Consider the following 22,791-nt stretch of genomic DNA (forward strand, 5'->3'; position numbering starts at 1 on the left):
TATAAGTTAGGTGGTAAGTGAGAGTAAAGTTTCTTACAAGGCAACACAATATTTTGCAAATCCTTGCTCTGGAATAAATTTGTTCAAATAGTTACTTTCCTATTTTACATGACAGAAACAGTGTATCTACGTTCACTCAATTTTACAAATTACAAAATAATCTTAAAAATAATACTATTGCTTTATAATGTATGTAAGCCTGTGATCTAATGTATATGTCATTATGTCTTCTAATATCAGTTATGCCTAGTTCTTTTATTTGAGATAAATATACATTTATAATATCAACTCTCATTTTTATAAATGATTATAATGAAGACAATTACAAGTCAGCTTCACTAAATCCAGTTTAAGTATACATTTATTTACGCTTTTGCAAATATCATCGTGAAGGTAAATCAAACAACCAAACCAACATTTTCAGATTTCACTGAATAGTTTTATTTCTAGACACAGTTGATCACAGGTATTTATTATTGAACAAGTAAGAACCCATCTAGAATTGTATATTTTGATGAGTAGTTTTTATAACTTTTTTCATAAACAACACGTTAGAATCATATCAACTAAGCTTTAAATTTTTATTCATTTAACTATTGTTTTGATGGCGTGTTTTATATTCTTGATTTTTTAATTATTCCATTCTTAAGCTTATCATATGTAATATGATAAACACATTTTTAAACTCTACAAGCCTCAGTTTTCATATCTGAAAAATGGGGAAATTGAACTGAGATGTTTAAAATATTGCCAAATCATAAATTATATGACACTTTAAGTTTTATATTTAAGACATTAACTTTTATATTAATAGTTTTAACTTCAAATATTCCATCAAATGCTATTTTGTAAAAGTGGTTTTATTCTGCGAGAAATACATTTTTTTTTTAGCCACACCGTGTGGCATGCACAACCAGGGATCGAACCCATGCCCCCTGCAGTGGAAGCACAGAGTCTTAACCACTGGACCACCAGGGAAGTCCCCTGAAAAATGCAATTTTTAATGAAAACAATTGATATGTCACTATGCTGGTGGTATTAGCTAAGTTTCTTGATTTTATAGATTCCTTCATTTTTAGCCTGTGGCTTTTTGCTTGTTGAATAACATTCAGGAACAGTATTAAGAGAACCACATTATGAAGTGAAGACCTCTACTAAACTGTAGATTTTACAAGTGTACTTATGTTTTGGTCAAAAGAACATTTGATTATATTTATGGCTAAATAGTTCTTGCCACTGTGCCCTCTACCAACAAAGCAAAGGCTCAAAACATCATAAATGTTTTAAAAAAATTATTTCTCTTTGAAATTTATAGAACAAAGGCATGTGCTCACATTATTTTATATTATCTGAGAAACAACTCAGTGTTCCAATATTCCACAGGGTACAATGTAGCCTTTATAAAAACAATGCAGCAAATTGAAGTAAATTGCAAGAATTGGCTGTCAAATTGCCTGGTTGCAATCACAATTAAATATTCCCTGTATTGTTTCTAGGATCAAAGGGAACGGACCTACTCGACATTAAAAACCAAGTCCACTTCGGCCTCCATTAACAACCTGAAGCCAGGAACAGTGTATGTTTTCCAGATTCGGGCTTTTACTGCTGCTGGTTATGGAAATTACAGTCCCAGACTTGATGTTGCTACACTAGAGGAAGCTACAGGTAAAATGTTTGAAGGTAATTACCATCTTTGGTTTGGATTCTTACTCTCTATAACTCTGGCATATTTTTTTTCAGTACTGGGGGCGATGATTTAGTTCAAGATGATTTTTACTTTTAAAGGTGAATGTATATGCATATGTATATATATATTCTTTGTAAAGGTTATTCAGAATAATAATTTAAAATTTGCAGTTTTGTTTTGTGATGTTATACCCTTGTGACTTAAATTAGTTTCTTTAATACAGACTGGGTTTATTTTGAAAAGATAAAGTCAGAAACAGAAGCAGGACTTGTTCAAATGTGTATTGATACAGACTGTTTTGATACACCCCAAAATGATCTTACTCTAGTTATCAGTCAAAGCTGCCCCCAAAATGAAGCCAAATGAAGCCAGGAAAACCCCCAAATGAAGCCAGGATGTACACCAGGGTGGGCCAGAGAAAGGTGGTTTATAATAATCATGGTTAATTCAAGCTACTTACCTTTTAGCAATGATTTCAAAACTTGCCATTCAAGAAGATCTTAGACCTTGTCATTCTTTTTATTTTTGTCATCTTTTTTCATTTTTATGAAATATTTCCAACATACTAAATGCCATATTTAAAGTATATGTGAAATATTAAGAAGAATAATTAATTGAATATCTCTGTATCTACCACTCAGCTTAAAAATAGAACATTAGCAATATCTCGAATCCCCTTTATCACTTTGTGTTTTATAAGGCAGCATAGGAACATAACAAAAATACACGTGTCTATAGTGTATCACAAATAAGCAGATGTATCTTAGGATGCACGTCCCAGTCCATTGTCAGAGTGCAAGTTTAGAACAGCTTGAGTACCACTGCTGGTTGTTATTCAGCTAGGTTGAAGCCTCAGGGTGTGTTTCTGTGTTTTGGAAGTTTTTGATTTCTTTTGATATTACTCAGACTCAAGGTTCACCCAGCTGTTACCTCCTCCTCTCCTTACCAATCTAGTGTTCCTGTGGAATTCTACACAAATATTAGCTAAAAACTATTATATGATTTTCTTTTCTCAATTTTTAATAGAAAATTTTTTTAATAAATTAAATCAATACAATTTTGATCAAAGAGTTATTTTGACTTCGGGAGAATATTTTTCTAGCTCTTTTAAAAGGTAGAATAAATTGGTAAATTCTTTTGCATTAGCTAATGCTTATTAAGTCTGCTAACAGTAGTCTTTTTTCAAAATATTTTGTTATATTTTTAAATTAAGCAGTAACTCTCAGAGCCTCAAATAATAAAACATATGTTGAAATAAATTTGAAATATAAATTGTTTATATAGAATTATAGACACAAAAGTCATCAATTGAAAAAGATTTCACATAATATGAGGTGATAAACTTATTATCATTATTCTTTGTCATCTTTTTTAAATGGAGTGTGTAAGATTAAAACTGAGAATATCTAAGTTCAATGGCCCCAAAAAATTACAGTGTTTTACACTAATATTTCAACATTTAAACATTTGAGTGGTCTTCTGTTAAATGTGTTGCAGTAGTTTTTCATTTAGACTGATCTCTTGATATTTTACTTTGTAATTTCTAATATAATAAAACAATTCAAAATATGTTTTTTTCATAGTCTAATGAATAGTTCAAACTTAAAGAACCATCAATCAGCTATACTTACCCAAACATTCATTATCAGTTAAAAGTTTAGGTTTGAAAACTTTCCAAAATGAGTTTGTACATTTTCCTGACTTCGTAAATTAAGAATGTTGGGTCAAACTATTATTTATTAGTGCTGAGGTTCATAGATGTTATTTTCATTATTTAAAAATGAAGTAACTAACCCTCAGAGAAATTGAGATTAAGTAGTAGAACATGAATGAGCACATGAAATTCATGTTAAAAATGAATTTTGCATTAGAAAGGATTTGGTGATTTTTTTATCATCAGAATATTCTCTCCACTGGAAGGTAAAGTTGATGAAAGAACAATCCATATCTCTCTTTCTTACTTTAGTCTTGCCAGTGCCTAATATAGTGCTTGATGCATAGAAAGCAGTCAGTAAGTAAGCAAGAAATGAATACCTCACAGTCATCAAAAAAACAGATTATCAGGATCAGTTGGAGCTAGTAGACGTATTCCTGGTTTCACATTTCAGCTCTGCCATGTCCATTTGTGTGACTTTGGATGAGCTACTTCTCTGTACAAAAGTTGCTAGGATACCAGTACCCAACTCTCAGAGTAGTTTGAGGATTAAATAAGTTGATGTACACAAAGTGCCAAGTACAGTGCCTAGCACACAGACAGTCTTGAATGTCAGCTTTTCTTATATAGGACAGCCATTCTCAAGCCTTTAGGTCACAGGAACCCTTACAAGCTATTAAAAACCATTGAAGATCCCCAAATAGATTTTGACTATTTGGGTTATATTTCTTTATGTTCACCACTTTAGAAATTAAAACTGAGAAATTTTAAAAACACAAGTATACACAACACACATTTCATTAGCCATCAGAGTGATATTATCACGTGTCATGTAAGTTCTTGGGAAACTCAACTGTGCACTTGTAAGCATGTGAGAGTGAAAAAGGCAAATAACATTAAATGAAAATAGTGTTGACCTTGCAGATTCCCTGGAATGTTCCTGAGGAACCCTTAGGGTTTCCCAGACACCTTTTAAGAACTACTGATTTAGCACACGTTACTGTGCTAAGAATCTGGGATGTACAGAAACACATGACACATTTGATGCTCTCAGTTAGTGAAAGAGAGAAACTTGTACACAAGTTCTGACCATACAATTGAGCACTGGTAGAGTGCATGGCCCAGTGCTATCAGAGTGTCAGGAAACAGTGATCCTCTGTGCTAGGAAGGAGGGCAAGAAGGAAGATGCCACCAAAGAGAAGTTACCTGAGCACTGTTTGGAAAGAGAACTCAGATTATTCCATTGCACATACATCCAAAAATCCACTTCTGCGCAGAGCCAACGCTACTGTTTTCACAATTTTAAATCATGGTGTAGTGATTATGACACATATAAATTACTTTTAAAATGTATTATCCATGAATTAGATGAAAATATGAACCATAAATTTTGACTATGTTAAGATAAAAGTGTGACCCTGAATATATACAAAAACATGTAAGTAAATATTCACAAACTCTAATTCATCATTCACCTGAGTTCAGTTTTCTCATTGGAGATCTGTTTCTGAAGCTATGGGCAGAACAGAGCCTAAGACAAGCAAAAAATTAGACCCATGGGACAGATTGAATGAAAACAATTTCTACACATAACGTGTTTAATTTTTTTCTTTCTCATGAACAAAACTACTCCATTCTTTTTCCTCTCTTAATGTATATTAAAAGACAGATAAAAACAAAAACAACCAAACCAAGAAAAATACTTGAAGGCATCTTTTCTCTGTTTGATCATAATAAGCTGTAATTCAGAAATTAAAGCTGTAAAGTTGCTTTCTTTTTCTTCTTTTTCTTTTTCCCTTGTTTCATTCCCTCAGGGAGCAAATCAGCAGGTGCTGAATTACGGAGTGTGTATAATACCTCTTTTCAGAAACCAATACACCAGAGCTATTTTTACTGTTTTTCAACGTAAGAACTATCTATAGTTAGCGTAGGTATACAAAATTAAGAGATGAGTTGTCAAAGGAGGGAGACGTAGATAAAGTAGAGAAAGGCCAATCAGAAAAATTTATGCTTCCTGTTGGGGCAAGACACACTCTGCCTACATAAAATTTACTGCTCTGGAGACTGAGTCCCTTGCCACACCAAGAAGGAGTAGTATTTTCCATCCTACCTTAAAGATTACAGCTGTTGATTTTTTCAGAAATAAGCAAACTATATTAGTTTGACATTTTATAATTATCAATTTGCAACTGGATCAGCGATTGGAATATATATTTTCATTGTGTTGCATTCTTTTGATTATTTTATGAAGTCTATACTGGTATTGAAAATATAATGCTCTGGGGAAAATGTGACACTTGTGAATTGCCAGATAAGTAAAACTTCACTAATTTGGAAAAATCCAAGTGAGAAGGCCGTGTGACTCGATGAAGAATCAGAATCAGAGGCTGCTTTAAAGGACATGTAAACATATACTGTTCCCAAAGAGACTCTCGGGAAGGTTCAGCTGGGCTTGCCTTAATGAGCGTAGAAGAATCACTTAGCATTGTACAGGAAGCGACTACAATTAGATAATACAAAAATGTGTTTTACAGTGCTTGCAGAAAGTTGGCTCTTTCATAAATAGCCTAGCTCTTAAACTCTCAAATGTGTATATTGCCTACTTTGTCAAATTAATACCAGTAATTCTGTTCGTTTTCCTTAATTAAGGTGGATTATAAATTCATAATGATTTACTATGATTACATGATGATTTTTATTCTATATTGATGATATGAGAGATAAATCATTTAAGGTGCTTTGAAAAATGCTGAGAGTATGTATTTGGGTTCCTTTTTTACACACCAGGAAAACAGACACAGAGAGATCAAATACCTCACTGAGGGAAAAATAGGGATTTAATAGCAATTGTAGATGAAAGATCTTTATCTCTTGATTTATAACTAAGTTTCCAACAATTAAGCAGGGGATAGCCATTCAATAAGGCATTTTGTAGGGATCTTTTCTAGCTGAAGAATATAAAATAGATGAAAGTATTGTCCTTACCACTGATTTAAAATGCAAAAATAAATGGTTATTTAAATTTATGTTACAACAGAATGCATTTAAATTAAAGGTGAATGTAATAGCATAGCTGTCTTGTTTATAAGATTTTGTTTAACCTCAAGTGCTTGCAAGATATTGAGTGTTTTATTGAGCCTTTTTTTTTTTTTCTGTTTATAGCTACGGCAGTCTCCAGTGAACAGAACCCTGTTATTATAATTGCTGTGGTTGCAGTGGCCGGGACCATCATTTTGGTGTTCATGGTCTTTGGATTCATCATTGGAAGAAGGTAGAAGACAAAATTTGTTCTAATCTCTAACATAAAATGTGTTGATTTTTCAGAATTATGTCAGCCTATTACTTATTGTTTAGTTTAGAATGTTAAATAGTAAATGCAGACATTTGTTGTCTCATATGAAACATTGAAGGTCAATAAATTTCCATTCTCCCAATGTCAGAATGTAGTGTGAGCTTGATCATTGCCTTTAGTTTAAGAGGAATGAGTATTGTAATTTCTATTGGGTGCCTTTTATTAGCTATTTTCAGAGTTAGATTTTTGTAATAAATAGAGAAAACACCAGGGGAAAGATTTACTCTTTTAGTTAATGGTTTGTGGAAACCATTTAAAATCTGTTGTTGTTGTTGTTTTTTCAGGAAAAAATATAAGCATATATTCACTCATTGATAAATCTAATCTATGAAATATGTCCCTTCCACAATGTCTCACACAAAGACTTTATATTCTCTGATTTTTTTAAATCATGTGAATTGCTATATTATTATTGAGTTCAGAACTATGGACAGAAAGTTTATGTATTTTGTTTATAGCTCTAACTAGCATGTTGTTAAGTAATTAAGGTATATGATACTGAATTTTAAATATATAAAGTGAGATTATTGGCTGAGAATAATCATCAAATATCTGAATTTTTTCCAGGCACTGTGGTTATAGCAAAGCTGACCAAGAAGGGGATGAAGAGCTTTACTTTCATTGTAAGTGTTTGGCTTTTCTTTATTATTATTTACCCCAATTAACACAGAAACCTGGTTGTTAATATTGGCATGAATAAATTCCTAATGCATCAGGCTTGAAAATATATCATGAGCTCAAAATGTTACTTTAAAACATTTGAACAAGATATGCAGAATGAAGATCATATGATGTGAATTTTTAAAAAATATATTCAGACATGTAATCTCTCATAAGAAATTTTAATATAACTGCAAGGATATTCAGTAGCTTTTATGTCACAATTGTTCCTTTTGCAAACTTTGCCCAAGTGTTTCATATCATTCTAATAATGATTCATTAAATGTTGCATGTACCCATGTTGTAGCTCAGGAATTCGTTTCAAGTTAGAAGGATAGGCCCTTTTTTTTCTACCCAATGAGAGATGATATAATGAAAGACTAAGCTAAGGAGCCTCTTTCTCTCCATCTACTGTAAAATGTCCATCACAGATGATATTTCAAAGGACGTAAATAGTATAATAATAGGATTCAATCCTCTGATGTTTTCCTGTGGATCTGGGCTACCTGATTCTTAAAAGTTCATTTTAGAAATAATATCAGAAGAAAGCTCAGGGAACCAAAGAAAATAGATGCCCGACTGCATTAATCTTATCGTTGTTGCATGTGGATGGCAAGTGAAAAACTGAGAGCCATGCAAGTAAATGTTGACTTCTTGCAATCAAAGTAAAATCCTAACAGGGAAATGATTTTAGCTCTGATAATTGATGATGCTCTTATCCAAACCCATTATTCCTATTTTTAATCCTTGAAAATATTGAAAAATAATTTTATTTATTATTTTTCTTAGTAACCATAATCTTTATGAAAATTTCTCATGGGGAGATAAATTTCCTGTAAATGGCATAAGAATTACATCTATTTTTGTGTTATTTATCAAACTCTTATGTCAGTTTCTAAGAAGACATTGTCATATACCCCTTCTAAAGTCACAGGAATATGGAAGCATCAATCAGGGAAATGTGTGGTTGAAAAAACACAAATTGTGAACACCATTATTATCATTCCTAAGTTTCTTCAGTGTGTTATTAATTGTTGAACCAATAGTTCCCTTAACTTTAGTTTCCAAAAGAAAAGTGGCTTTACATATTACATATCCAAATTGATGATGAAACTGTAAAATTTCAACCACTGACGGCAGGAAGGGTATTGGGACACTAGAAATTATAGTGAAAGGTATGACCAAATGGCGCTTTATCATGAAGTTTAAGTTTCAAGGCCCCCCACTTTCACAGACTCCTTTCAAGGCCCTGGAAGAGCCCTAGCAAGTTAGTGTGTAGAATATTTTTACTTAAAGAAAGTATCCCAAATTGTAGAAGGTTCAAGCCCCACAAAACTTAAATCTGCCCCTAATTATGACTGAATACATGTGATTCTGCCCCCTCCCCCCGGGATGATTTGATATGCTCCCCGTGTCAGTGCGTCCTCTTGCTAATCTGGAGGCGATTTTGTGACAAGTCCCAGTAATGAGAGTACCATAGGCCGTTTACACCTAGAGGATATACAGAAAAAGTGGAAGTTACATTTTTTTTCTCTTTCATGACATGAGAGAATACTTTTAACACTTCCCCAGACAGAAAGGAGAGAATCAAAACTTGAATGCATTAATTTTTGTATCTAGTTTAAAATGTATATAGAAGAGTGACATAAGACTATTGTTGCTGGAATCCTTGACTCTATCTATATGTGAATAATTGGATGGCAAAATCATTTAATAATACCTTAATCAGTATGTCACTTTTCTTTTCTTTATTGAGGGTATCTGAGACATCCCCAAATGATCAAATGCTGCCTCTTAGTTTTTTTACTTTTAGCGTGAAGGTTAATGCTGAAGGTAAATTAAAACATGGCTTACCTAAAACATGATGTATAGCCTAATGCTTAATTGTCATCACTCAGTTTTGATATTTTGATGCCATTCCCTTTTTTTACATTTGACATCCAGTTTGTAATTAGAAAAAAATAAAGCTGCATGTGTTACCTGCTAACATAGAAAAGATAAACTTGAGGTATATATAAACAGTTTTCATCTCTAGAGCAAAATATCAGTGGTGGTTTTAAGATGTTTAACATTCATGAGAAATGTAAATGAGATATTAAAACACAGAAAAGCTCCTACTCTTAAATCAGGAAAAACAATAGACCAAAATATTCAGAAATTACATCAAAATTTCTCTTATTTTAAAGCATCCATTTTGAAAGGAATAATGAAAAAAAAAATAAAGTACACTTAAGATATCCTATCTTGGTAAATCCTTGATATTTTTGAATTACCCTTTTTACAAGGATATCTTTTCTTGTCATTTGTTGAGAACCAGGCATTTTATTTGATTTTATGACTATATTTACAATACGTAAAGTACAAAACTGTGGTCACCAGCTATTTACAAGTTGGTGTCCTTTTATTCCTTTAGTATACAAACAATTTCCTTAGGTGCTAAGACACCAGATTGAATTTTTACAGAAACATGAAAGCAACCATTTTACTAGCTTTTAGAGCACTGAATTTAATAGAATGTCCAGTCATTTGTATCAGGTGCCCTCCACTCTCCATGGCCCCAAGTGTTACATTTAAAGATGTAAACACGATGGAGGAGTTTAGTGAAGCAATTCCAATTTACATTTTGTTTCCTCCTACCATTTCTTCTAACAATGTCTTTGAATCCAAGCCGGGCAGTATTTCATGTTTTTATGCCAAAATTGCTCTGGCCTGTCAAAATGTTTTATGACAGCTTGAATAAAGAACCATCAGAGACCCATTTGAGATGCAGAAGGCTACCTCCAATCCAGCTCCCTTATCACAAAACCAAACCAAAAAGAAAGAAAGAAAAAAAACAATGAAAGAAAGGAAGAGAATAAAAAGGGAGAAGATGGCTCATTCTCCATCTGCCTACCAATCTAGGAGGTTAACCTATTGTTTTCTTCCCTTCTCTCTTTTTCTCTTCCCCCCCTTTCCCTGTACTCCTTTTTCTCTCTTTTCTCTTTCTATCCCCTCTCTCTTTTCTTCTTGTGTTTTTTTTTTCATGTTCAGCTTTAGTAACAAATGAGCATCTGTCAGTTTTATAGACTGCAACAGTAATTGTTTAAGACAATCAATTTTGGATAAACAATCAACTACAGCAGAATAATTCAAGATTTTTAAATCCCATTTTTCCTTTATACATTCTGCTTTTTTTTGTTTGTTATATGCTTATTTTAAAAATATAATTTCAATTTGATGTGATGACATAAGCACAGTTAGGCTGCAGTGTAATACATAAAGAAATATATTGTTCTCCAAATAGTAAGATTTAATGAAAAGATTGTTCAGTGGCTTTGTTAAAAACAATAAAGTTTTTTTGAGGATATAGTGTATCTTTTCATTGCATTAATATAACCAAATATATGCCTATCTATCTTATCTTTGTCTTTAACCAAATGATTAGATTTGGAATACATTATTGTAATTGATTTAAAGTTGACATAGCATTATCTGTTACCTGCATGCTTCTGGGTGCATTTTAAGAAGATTTTAACTTTTAAGATGATTCTATGTTGTTTGAATTTTGACTACCTTTTCTGAGGCATATTGGCTACCTCCTCATAGCAGTTAAGATCTTCCAGAGCCTTATAATTGAAAGTTCATATAAACCATTCCTCTTTCAAATTACTGTCATACATGGTTAGCAGATCCCAGGAATATTGTAAATTTTCTAACTTTACTCTGCACTTTGTACATCTGGCCTCTATTGCCCTTCAAGGTGAAGAAGAAACTGTGTCATAGTAGATTTCTCTCTGGTTCTGTGATAGCAGTCCCTCACATCTTGTATTAATTTATATGTCTATGTCAATGGTGGTTGGTCTTTAAAAAAATAAATCAAAAGAATAAGTAACATGTCTAACTGTTTTTAATATTGCTGTCAGTGTAGTAGGCTACCTGTAAATGAAATGTCTTCTTTTCCCAGTGTATTAATTTGATTGATTGACTGAATGATAGATTTACAGATGTGTTTCCAAGTCCATCACAAACCTCAGTATGGCTTGAACTATGCCATGATAGCAGTGAATTTAATTAAACCTCCAGTCTGATAAGTGTCATGTCAGAGAATTTCGGTGATGTCTTTTGTTGATTTACTGGAAAAGCAATTCAGTTAGTAAACTATGAACTGGATCCTATGTTACCTATAGAAGCTTGCAGATAATACCTATACGCCCGCAGACTGAAGTAGTCTGTTAAAACTGCTGTGAATCAGGTGATGTGGAAGCAAGTTCACTGTTCCAAGGAGCACTCTGCATAATGAAATTCCTGGGCTGACTGCACAATAAGTGCTTTGCTTCATCACAGTCATGCTTTCTTACATCATTACAGTTAAATTTCCAGGCACCAAAACCTACATTGACCCTGAAACCTATGAGGACCCAAATAGAGCTGTCCATCAATTCGCCAAGGAGCTAGATGCCTCCTGTATTAAAATTGAGCGTGTGATTGGAGCAGGTAAGGCTGTTGTAGCTTCCTTGTTCAGCTGTTCCATTTAGCCAAGATCGAAAGTCATACATCATAATGACAGGCAAATAATTATAACTCAAGTATAGAACCTTTGCATTTACCTGAACTGTTAGAAGCAATGAGCCTGTACTTGTTTATGAAATCTTAAGAAAAAAGTGAAAAAGAAGCACGTGGTGCAGAGAATCGTGTATCTTTTGTCTTCTGTTGGATTTTTAAGATGTCGTTCTATTATAAGCTATTTCATAATAGTTCTGGCCTGTCCAAGAAATGACTTCGTATTTAAAATAATTAGAATGTCCCGAATTTTGCCGGAATATACATCTCCTCTGACTTGATTTACCATCTTCCTGCTAAGCTTTAGGTATTAGCCATTGTGCTGTGTAATTCCATGCAGAAAATTAATATGTATGAATTATTTAAAAGGAGCATTATTTTCTATGGATACAATGTATCTTCAGAATAATTATACATTTTTGGATCAAGTCCATTCAATCTAGCAGACATAAGTAGATATGAATTCCAGATTTTTAAATCTTTGAGAAGTATTTGCTTCTCAAGCTGTGAAAACAACAGCAATGTTTAGAATTTGCTAATGTGCCCTTATACTCTAGTAAGCAGTGTACGTTATGCAGCGTATTTCAAACCTGAATGTTGTTTCTGAAAGTTTTTGTTAAGCCAGTTAAAAAAAATAATAGTTTGTGTAACAGATAGTTTAGGAAAGTTTAAAAGTGCTTTTAAAGAATTTAATGCATTTACTTTGAGAGAGGAAATATTTCTGAAATTAAAATACACCTGCCTGTTCTGTTACTTCAGGAGAATTTGGAGAAGTCTGCAGTGGTCGTTTGAAACTTCCAGGGAAAAGAGATGTTGCGGTAGCCATAAAAACCCTGAAAGTTGGTTACACAGAAAAACAAAGGAGAGACTTTTTATGTGAAGCCAGCATCATGGGGCAGTTTGACCACCCAAATGTGGTCCATTTGGAAGGGGTTGTTACAAGAGGTAGATACTGATTCTATATTTCATTTATCCAGCGAACTGTCAGAAATTAGTGTTATTTCATAGATACTAAAAAATAAAATTGTAAATACATTGCATATTCTTAATGAATTTTTTTTCTTAATATGTAACTGACTAAATTTTCTTTTGTGTTACCATCTCAGAAAAAAAATCAGGATAAATGAATGCAGGTTTAGAGCTAAAGAATATATCTGATAGATAGATGGAGTGACAGATATTTTCATTTAGCTTCAAAGCCACAAAAGTAATACAGTTTAGTCTTCACATTTTCTGTAAAGTGTCATTTTCTCTGAGTTTTGTTCACAAGGCAGGAGTCAGAAGAACACATTGACTTTTACTGTTTAATTTTGTGAATCGTGACCACATTCCAAACAGACAGTTAATGACTCTTTGCATTTAGCAGCACTAAAAGCGTTAGAAATACTCACCACTCACCCAGTCAGTCTTTCAAAAGAGCACCATGTGTTTTATCCGGAGTGAGAAAGAGGATAAATACGAAGTTTAGATTACAGTTTTGGAAGCAACACTGTTTTTTCTTATGTATATATTCTTGTAATTTTAGGGAAACCTGTCATGATTGTAATAGAATTCATGGAAAATGGAGCCCTAGATGCATTTCTCAGGGTAAGTAACAAAGTTATTCTCCCATTCTAAATATACATGCTACCAATGTAATTTTCTGAACTTTTCTTTGCAGTGTAAAATGTGAACAGTGTAAACTTTAACAGGTCACAAAATTGTCTTTGAAAAGCAGATTAAAAGAGTCTTAGACTGGATTGAACTAGAATATTTTTGAGCATTTAAGTGATACAATGTAGTTAAAAAATAGTTTCCATTGACATATTACCACAAGTATGGAGGATACCTGAAGCCCTGTAATTTGAATATCTGTTGTAGTGTAGCATTTTACTTTTTCAGTACAATTATAAATGAAATACAGACATAATACAGAGAAGACTGAGAAGTGAGATAGCCATTCAATGTTGGTAGGATGATCCCAGCTCTGCTCTGTGGAACCATTTCTGTTATATTGTTATGTGAACACCAAGCCTAAAATAAAGAATTATGAACTTTTTTAGAGTTACAAGTATGTTATTTTTATAAATAATAAATTCTAAATGTAAAAACATACGTATTTTTACATTCAGAGACTTTCCACCTAAGAACGTGAACACATGTTAACATTTTTTCAAACGGCAAAGAGAAAATAATGAGAACATACATGATCTAGAACGATAAGTTCAACCCATTTTAATAAGAATTCAGAGGATTTCGAGAGGTCTTTATTGCTGCATCTTGATGATATGCAAGATGCAAATGTCATCTTGCATATGACGTGCAAGATGATATGCATAACTGTCAACTCTCTGGAAGAAAGCGTCACCTAGCAAGCTCATCTGCTCAATCCACGGTCCTCCTGCACCATATCTGCAATTCAGTTGGAGAAATCTGTGGGTTAAAAATATATGGTGGCCAGTTGGTTGCAAAGAGTGCTCAATTCTACTTGCTAGTACATGTATTTTAGAGAATCTTGGTTATAAGTAATGTACCTACGGATAGCAATGAAAAGTATAAAGTGAAAACCAAGTCAGCCAGTATAATCCTTTTCTACCTCTTAGTTTCTCTTCATCTTTACTCAAAAGTTTTTTCACCTTTACATTTTTTACCATTTGGAGAAAGAAAGCTAATATATGTATCTTTATCCCTTTTATATTTTTAGATTATTTGTGTAATTTTTGGCAAGTGAGGAAAACAGTTAGCTGTCAGGGATCATTTTTTTTTATATTCCATTCCCTAACTTTGATTTAAAAATTAGCATATACTTTTGGATTTGCACAATCTGAAATTATTATTAGTTAATGTTAACAACACATCCATATAAATAACTAAATGATTATCAGAACTCTATTTTATATTACCTGACTATCAAGTTAAATCAGCACCTGTTATGTTTTTCACAAGTGTCTACACTACGTAGAAAATTAACTGGTGATTCCTAGTATACAATAGAAAATGACTAGGGTGCAGACATTTTTCATGGTGATTTTTTTTCCCTTTCAAAGTATAGCTAACTGGACTTTCATTTTTGTCTTCCTGTAGAAACACGATGGGCAATTTACAGTCATTCAGTTAGTAGGAATGCTGAGAGGAATTGCTGCTGGAATGAGATATTTGGCCGATATGGGATACGTTCACAGGGACCTTGCAGCTCGTAATATTCTTGTCAACAGCAATCTTGTTTGTAAAGTGTCAGATTTCGGCCTGTCCCGGGTTATAGAGGACGATCCAGAAGCTGTCTATACAACGACTGTAAGAAAAAGTCTATTACTGCACCTTTTCATATTCCTGCGATTTTCCTACCAAGAAAGCAGGGCCTAATAATACAAAGCTAAATGGGAGAAAAGAGGCAAATTGATCTCAGCTTTTTGTTGTTGCTATATTTTTCCTTTTGGAAGAATCTTTGCTGCTTTTACAATCTACATATAGGCTAAGATGAGAAGTAATGATAAAAATGAGAACAGCTCATTTTATATTGGGATGTTCATATAAATGATATACACATACAACATTTGGTTACTAGCAGTCATAATTGTAGCAGAAAAATATAATCCCATTTTAATAAAGGTTTTAATAAAAGATTAACTATGCTAATTCTTATAACTTTTGTAAGATTAGAAAAAGGGAAAATATGAGGATTTACTTATATACTATTAATATTATTCCAATATTTCATTCCACTTTAGTAGCTGTTTTGTCTAATTTGTCATCTTCCTTTCGACTAGACTCTTGCCCTACAACCACATAGGTCCATTATTGATTTGCCTTAAAAATGAAACTTTAACTGTGACATTTTAAAAAACAGATTAGTAACTTTAAATGCACTTAGAGAAATTCAAGATGAATAGACCTGATACTGCTGAATTGCCAACCAAATACACAAGTGTTTAACTGTAGCTTAATGGTTCTGCTATAAATGTTTTATACATTATTATACATACTTAAAAAGTATTATACATACTTAAAATGTCATACTTAAAAATACATACTTAAAATACTTATACAGGGTGGAAAAATTCCAGTGAGGTGGACAGCACCTGAAGCCATCCAATACCGGAAATTCACATCAGCCAGTGACGTATGGAGCTATGGAATAGTCATGTGGGAAGTTATGTCTTATGGAGAAAGACCTTACTGGGACATGTCAAATCAAGATGTAGGTATTACACTACTTAAACAAAAAGGATTTATTTAATACATTAATATTCATATTATGGGACGTGTAGGTAATGGCTCATATGAAGAAACTTTTATAGAATCATAAAAAGATGATTGCTGAGTTTTCACAATTATTACCACAAATTACCACAATAATTACCATAAATTAATGGTTCAATTAATTTCATTTTGTCTTCATTTTGAAGAATTGCTTTTTCTTTTTTTATTTAAATTCTCTGGACATAATAGAAGCCTGCAAAGGATATTTATCCTTATTAAAGGTAATCATGCTGAGCTTGCACACCTGTAGTGGGAGAGTCACATGAATAAAAGAGTTATTTGTAGAGGGGAGGGTGAGGAAGGTTGTGTTTGATTTTGTTGTTACAGCTTGTCTTTCTTTTTTTTAATTTCCTGATAAAATCTGTTTAAATTATCTGTTGTTGATTGATTTACTTAAATTTTAATTTCATGAGATAACCTAGATTTTATGATCAATATTGGTGTTTCATAGTGATATTTTAGAATGTAATCACAATGGGACTATCTTTGGAAATTTCTTCTAAAAATACAACTTATTAAATGTGTATCTTGTTACTAAGGCATAAGATACGTTGTTATTCTTTAAGAAGCTGATGATAGTTCTTGAGCGTATACATCTCACACAAAGAAACCATTTATAAAACAATATAGCATAAGTGCAAGTAAATATTTGCTTCTCTAAGTTGGATTTTATGAAATTAACATTTCTGTAAGCCAGAAGCTTTCAAGTACTGGCAGATTCATGTGGCTTAATTTATTGAAAATATGAGTGAAATTTAGATAAAAGTAGAGCAAATGTAAAGTCTAGGAAGGTACCCTGGATTTGAACTAGAAATATGGAGAAGACCTTGGTTCATAGTTGATTAGAGAATTTGCCAAGGGAGCCCTTTGGAAAGTCCAGAAATAAAGGCTTAGTGAAGTGTTTGGGGACCAATCAAATAGACTCCTATGCATCTCCTATAAGGATGCATACATTGTTAGTGATTTGAAATGAAGGTTAGGTTGAGGCAAATTGATGAAAGCTTTTTTTTGAAGGAATTTGGAAATGGTAAAAATGCATGCTGTTGAAGAATAGGGTAAAAAACTAAGTGCTGCTTGAAGAAATTCTATATTACCATTGAAAAGAAGGATGTGACAAGCAAACTGGTTTGGAGTAGTCAGTTCTCGAGGTACTATAAACATGGACAGCAATAGATGCTGACTAACATTAAAGTTGAGTTATTTTTCAAAAACAGATCATGATCATTGTTATATAAAATTAGTATCCTTTTTTATTTTAGAATTTTCCACATCAAGTTCCTATGGTTCTTAAAATTTATAAATAGCTATTTTTAGACAACTAAAATGAGACTGCTTGTTGGTAAGGTAATTTTCAATACATTTTTTAACAAATTTTTGAATTGGCTGAAAAATTCACAGCCTAAAGAGGGGGAGCTTTGAAATCAGTGAAATCTTTTGCTATTTCGAATTGAATAATGACATAAAATTTTTTTATTTGGGTTTTTTTTTTTGATTTTGGTTTTGGTTTTTCAAAGATAAAAGTCTGAATGATGAGTCCGTTTGGCAGAGGCAAAGTTGTTAATATTTGACAGGTCTCAGTGTCAAAGATTTCATGGACTGTCAAAATGTGGGCAAACAAATCCTTGGGGCAGAGAAAGAGAAATATTTACATTTCCCTAGACACTCGGTAGAGTTTCATTTCTTTTGACACCTTCCTTCTGTACTAGATTCAAACATAAAGGGAATGACAGGAATATAAGATGACCTAAATTCAAAGTTCCCTTAACTTCTAAAAATAAATAATAGAAATGGTTAAGAAGAAAAAAAAAATCTTCAATTTAGTTTTTAGTATTCCCTATTGTTTTTCTTGAAAATTAAATATCATAAATGTATATTTAGTCTATCAAGCATTAATAAATATTTTTACTGATCAAATAAAATTTTTATAGGCACAATGAAGTTTACTTCTGACCTAGAATATTTTAGCACCATCTTTCTTCTTTTTTTAATCACAAAGGTGGGAATTATTAAATTATTAAATTCAAACACAAGAAATTACCTATGCAGTTCAGTTTTTATAGTGAAATTGATATTAATATTCTTCTTAAAGCATAATATTCATTATTTTATACTTATGTTAAACTGGTATTTGAGCAATTATATGTTTAATCTTCAATATACAAATGGTGGAAAAAACTGGATAATTTAAAATAATGAATTCCATTCTAGCAAAAAAATTCTCTAGAGAAAAGCTTTTTTCTTGGAGTCTCTGGGTAGGAGACCATGGAGAGACTTAAGTGACCTGCCAACTCCCTGACGCATATGGAAATCCTCTGTATATGTGAATATATGTTATTTTTCTGGGAATGTTGCTTTCATCAGATATTCAGAGACACTAATGTTTTAAGAATCAGTCTAGATTGATCGAGAGAATCACCCTTGATTGAATCAACTCACTTTATATTGTTTAAATTTAGTTGCTAGAAATTTGTTAGGGATTTTAGAAAGCCCTCAAATTTCAATACTCGGATTACAAGAGACTTTTCTTAAGTCACCATGAGAACAAGATCTAAGTTGATAGTTAATATTTGTCAGGAACTCCACAGAATTCTAGGCTGAAAGCTAAATAAAGTGAGGTTTCTGTGATCACTCTGAAGAAATAAAAAAGAGGTACACTAGTCCCTTAGTATCCATGGGACATTGGTTCCAGGACTTTGGCAGATACCAAAACCTGAGGATGCTCAAGTCCCTTATACAAAATGACATTGTATTTGCACTAAACTTGTGCCCATCCTCCTGTATACTTTAAATTATCTCTAGACTACTTATGATACCTCATACAATATAAATACTATGTAAATAGATATGAATACAATGTAAATGCAGTGCAAATAATTACTGGTATGTGGCAAATTCAAGTTTTGCTTTTTGGAATTTTCTGGTTTTCCTTTTTCGGTTGAAATGTTTTCATCCATGGCTGCTGAATCTGAAGATGTAGAATCCTCCCAGGATATGGAGGGCTGACTGTATTGTAAAATCAATGAGGTAGATAGTGCCAGGAGGCTTTAGTTGCACTCTAAAGCAGGGAATAAGCAAGAAAATCTTGGGAAAAGATAATATGCATATGTATGAAGTTGCCCACACCCAAATAGGTTTATCACAGGATTACTCCTCACTGTTTTTCATGTGCCCATGAATTTCCTGAGTTTTAACTGCAATGGAATCAGTTAGAATCTAGGTATTTGCAGTTAAAACCAAAAGGGTAGGCTTTCCCAATAAATTTCCAACTTTCATTCTTCTGTAAAATCTGTAGGTGTTTAGCCCTTTCCATTAATGACCTTTCAAAGACAGAACTTATATGTATAAATGCAGTCAAATATAATACATAATACACAAATCGGAAATACTTATATTTGGCATTCACAGCAGCTGTCTTTTAATTGAATTTATGTCTTAATTAGTCCGAATATAATTTTCATAGTCAAATTATGAAATTTTAAAATTCTTCATTATATGGATTACTTTTTTTCCTGTTTATAGTACTCAACAAAGTCATTTCTTCTTACCTTAAGGTAGGCCAATAAATCATCCAATTTATTGGTAGGTAGTCACAAGGATGGTAAAAAATTAAGCACCCATAAAGAAAGGAGACATAAAGATAATTCTTTAAAGTGGTCCATGAAAAGACATTTAAGAGCTTTGAAAATAGAATATGCTTGTAACTAAGTTTATCCTCAGCTAAACTGTGAGCCGTCAACTTTTCCTTTTACAAGTCACCACTGATTTATTACTCTTTTTATATTAAGATATAAAAAATTGTGGATTTTTTGGTAAAACTTTGCTGTAATCCTGCAGGTGGGGTTCAAAATATTTAATTGCCTAAAATGTGGGTCATGTTATTGTGAGGTTAATGAGATGAAAATGGGCATAAGTGGAGAACAGAAGCCAATCATGTTATCTCCCATTTTGAGGTATTATAGGCCCATTATCATGGGGTCTGTCTGTGCTCCTTTTTCTCTTAACTACTGTCATACTGTAGTAATACTGAAATACATCTCAGCAGGCAAATGTGTGTTTTCCAAGTATTTCTCTGCAGTCTAAGAAGTGTCCCCTGTTGGATCCCAGTGTTCTTTTAAAACGTCATTTACCCTAGTCACTTCCTATCCCTCTGGGAATGATCTAGAATTAGAAATTGCTATGAATATTTTCCTTTTTTTCTTTGACTTTTATTATAATGCTAAGGCTAGACCTCAACAGGCAAATCCAAGGGGTTTCTAGTAATTTCACAAAAATGTTTTAAATGAATTCCATGGATAATTACGTAATGCTTTTAGAAGTGTAGGATCAGTCATCTTACTGTGTGTTTTGTTGTTTCTGAGAACGTGTAACTATTTGCACAGCACACTTTTTGTTTTCCCAGTTGGAAATATAATGCAGCTCTCAACAGCATGGGCTCTGGTCAGACAGCTTCCATCAAATTCTGTCTCTTTTACTGACAGCTGTGTGATGTTTTCCCGGTGCTTAACTTCTCAGCACCTCCGATTCTTTGTCTCTAGAATCAATATAAAAATACCTGCCTAGGGGGCTTCCCTGGTGGCGCAGTGGTTGAGAGTCCGCCTGCCGATGCGGGGAACACGGGTTCGTGCCCCGGTCCGGGAACATCCCACATGCCGCGGAGCGGCTGGGCCCGTGAGCCATGGCCGCTGGGCCTGCGCGTCCGGAGCCTGTGCTCCGCAACGGGAGAGGCCGCAACAGTGAGAGGCCCGCGTACCGTAAAAAAAAAAATACCTGCCTAATAAGGTTTTTGTAAAGATTAAATGAGATAATTAAAACAATGCTAATCGTATAGTAAGTATTCAATAAATATTTACTATGATTATTGTATCCTTAAAAGATAACTTGTTTCTCTGGCAGGCTAACCAGATAAAACCTGCGGAACCTCAAGTCTCAGTTCCTGGCTGAATCATCCCTTGAAGGCGGGTTTATCCTCAACAGGCTTGCCTTGAATTATGCCAAACTATGCCCTATAGAGACCAAGGTTCCCAGCACGTATCTCTGGTGCCCCTGTAGGTAGGAGCGTGATTGTTAATGGCAGCTTTGGAGTCCCAAAGTCCATTCCCAGTCCAGAGCATCTCTTATTTTAATTATACTTTGCTGCTGCTCCTTAAAAAATTTGTAAACCTCTGCGTTTTTTGTTTTTTGGGTTTTTTGCGGTACGCGGGCCTCTCACTGTTGTGGCCTCTCTCGTTGCGGAGCACAGGCTCCGGACGCGCAGGCTCCGGACGCGCAGGCTCAGCGGCCATGGCTCACGGGCCCAGCCGCTCCGCAGCATGTGGGATCTTCCCGGACCGGGGCACGAACCCGTGTCCCCTGCATCAGCAGGCGGACTCTCAACCACTGCGCCACCAGGGAAGCCCAACCACTGTGTTTTTGAGAGCTAGAAGTTTCATTTTGTGTTGATAAATGTTTTCTGTTCTAATACTAGGAATCGTCAAATTTCTGTAGTGCAATAGGATAACTACAGAAGTTTACTAACTCTTTCATTCCTGTAAGAGTTATTTCATGTTACTTTATTCATTGGCACAAAGATTTAAGAATATATTGTGCTCAAAGCCAAAGAATTCTAATTGGAGAGCTGTTGAAGGGTATTTTGCCAAGAGGAACATGATAAGGTTTAGATGTACGTTTCAAAGATTATTTAGAGAGAAATAAAAAAGGAAAGATTTCTCTACCTGCATTGTTCCTTTCAGAACTTCTGAGAAAAAGCTACAAGTGGGGAAATAGGAGGTGGTAGAAAATAGTAAGCATTGCCCCAATCTTATGAGCATGGGGGTGGAGTCCCATCAATTCAGAAAAGTACTGCGTATGTTCAGATACAAGCAACCTCAAGATAGAGGAAAGCCACTCTTTTCCCCGTAAAAAAAAAATGTTTACTATTTGGTCATTTTGAATATATAAAGTTTTACCAGTTATTAATTTACTTATTCACAACTTGAGCCACTGTTTAAATAACTTAATACAGCTTTCCAAAGCACATTATTTTTAGTTTTATCTAACTTGTTTAACATAGAGCACTTTTGAATCCTAAAATAGCGCTGTCCCTGGAGTGTTATACAAAGCCACATGAAATTCTTTGCATTTAAAAGGTTTTCTTTTAATTTAATTCCTCCTGTAGTTATATGTTGATGATCTTTACAGAGGTCCCATTTGTGTATGTTTTCTTGTGTGCTTTTTAAAGGGATTTATAGAGGAATGTTTACAATGATATCCAACATTTGTAGTTACAGAGTCATAAACAGGAAAATTTTAAAACTTTCATACGACTTTCACTAGCATTCAATACCAACACTGATTAAAGTCACTTAACGCTAAAGTGTTTTCTCCCTAGCTGTTATTCAAATAGTACTGAAGGAAAGATCCCATAGTGTGAGACTTGGTAAAGACATAACTACATAACTATGGGATAATGGCTCCATTACTGCAAAAATAAATATATATTTATGTGTTGTACTTTAATCTATTATGTTCATGGTATTTTCTACCACACTTCCCCCCACCCCATACCAATTTAATAAAACAAATATAAAGGTAACATTTAAAAAATTGTTGTATTCAAAATTAGTAATAAACTTTAGGGTAAATAAGCTTTAAAACAAAAGTACATAAGCAAAAATAAATAAT

The 22,791-nt window shown here is 33.4% G+C and overlaps 1 protein-coding gene across 6 annotated transcripts in view; it reads left to right on the plus strand.

Moving 5' to 3' along the window:
* The window catches only part of EPHA7 (EPH receptor A7), a gene marked incomplete at its 3' end in the record, with an annotated part of 163,884 nt that overhangs the window by 135,005 nt on the left and 6,088 nt on the right, over window positions 1–22,791 (plus strand). Inside the window, exons 7-14 of one of the 6 annotated variants that reach the window (XM_082855902.1) lie at window positions 1,497–1,680; window positions 6,504–6,612; window positions 7,261–7,316; window positions 11,701–11,826; window positions 12,652–12,837; window positions 13,418–13,479; window positions 14,956–15,165; window positions 15,920–16,069. In XM_082855902.1, the coding sequence (XP_082712028.1) occupies window positions 1,497–1,680; window positions 6,504–6,612; window positions 7,261–7,316; window positions 11,701–11,826; window positions 12,652–12,837; window positions 13,418–13,479; window positions 14,956–15,165; window positions 15,920–16,069 (1,083 nt within the window). Of the gene's footprint in view, window positions 1–1,496; window positions 1,681–6,503; window positions 6,613–7,260; window positions 7,317–10,383; window positions 10,419–11,700; window positions 11,827–12,651; window positions 12,838–13,417; window positions 13,480–14,955; window positions 15,166–15,919; window positions 16,070–22,791 lie in introns of those variants that run through there. The other 5 variants (XM_082855903.1, XM_082855904.1, XM_082855905.1 and 2 more) reach the window with 5 other exon arrangements.

This window comes from Leucopleurus acutus (genome assembly GCF_964270905.1).
Source record: "Leucopleurus acutus genome assembly, chromosome: 15".
Taxonomy (NCBI): Eukaryota; Metazoa; Chordata; class Mammalia; order Artiodactyla; family Delphinidae; genus Leucopleurus; species Leucopleurus acutus.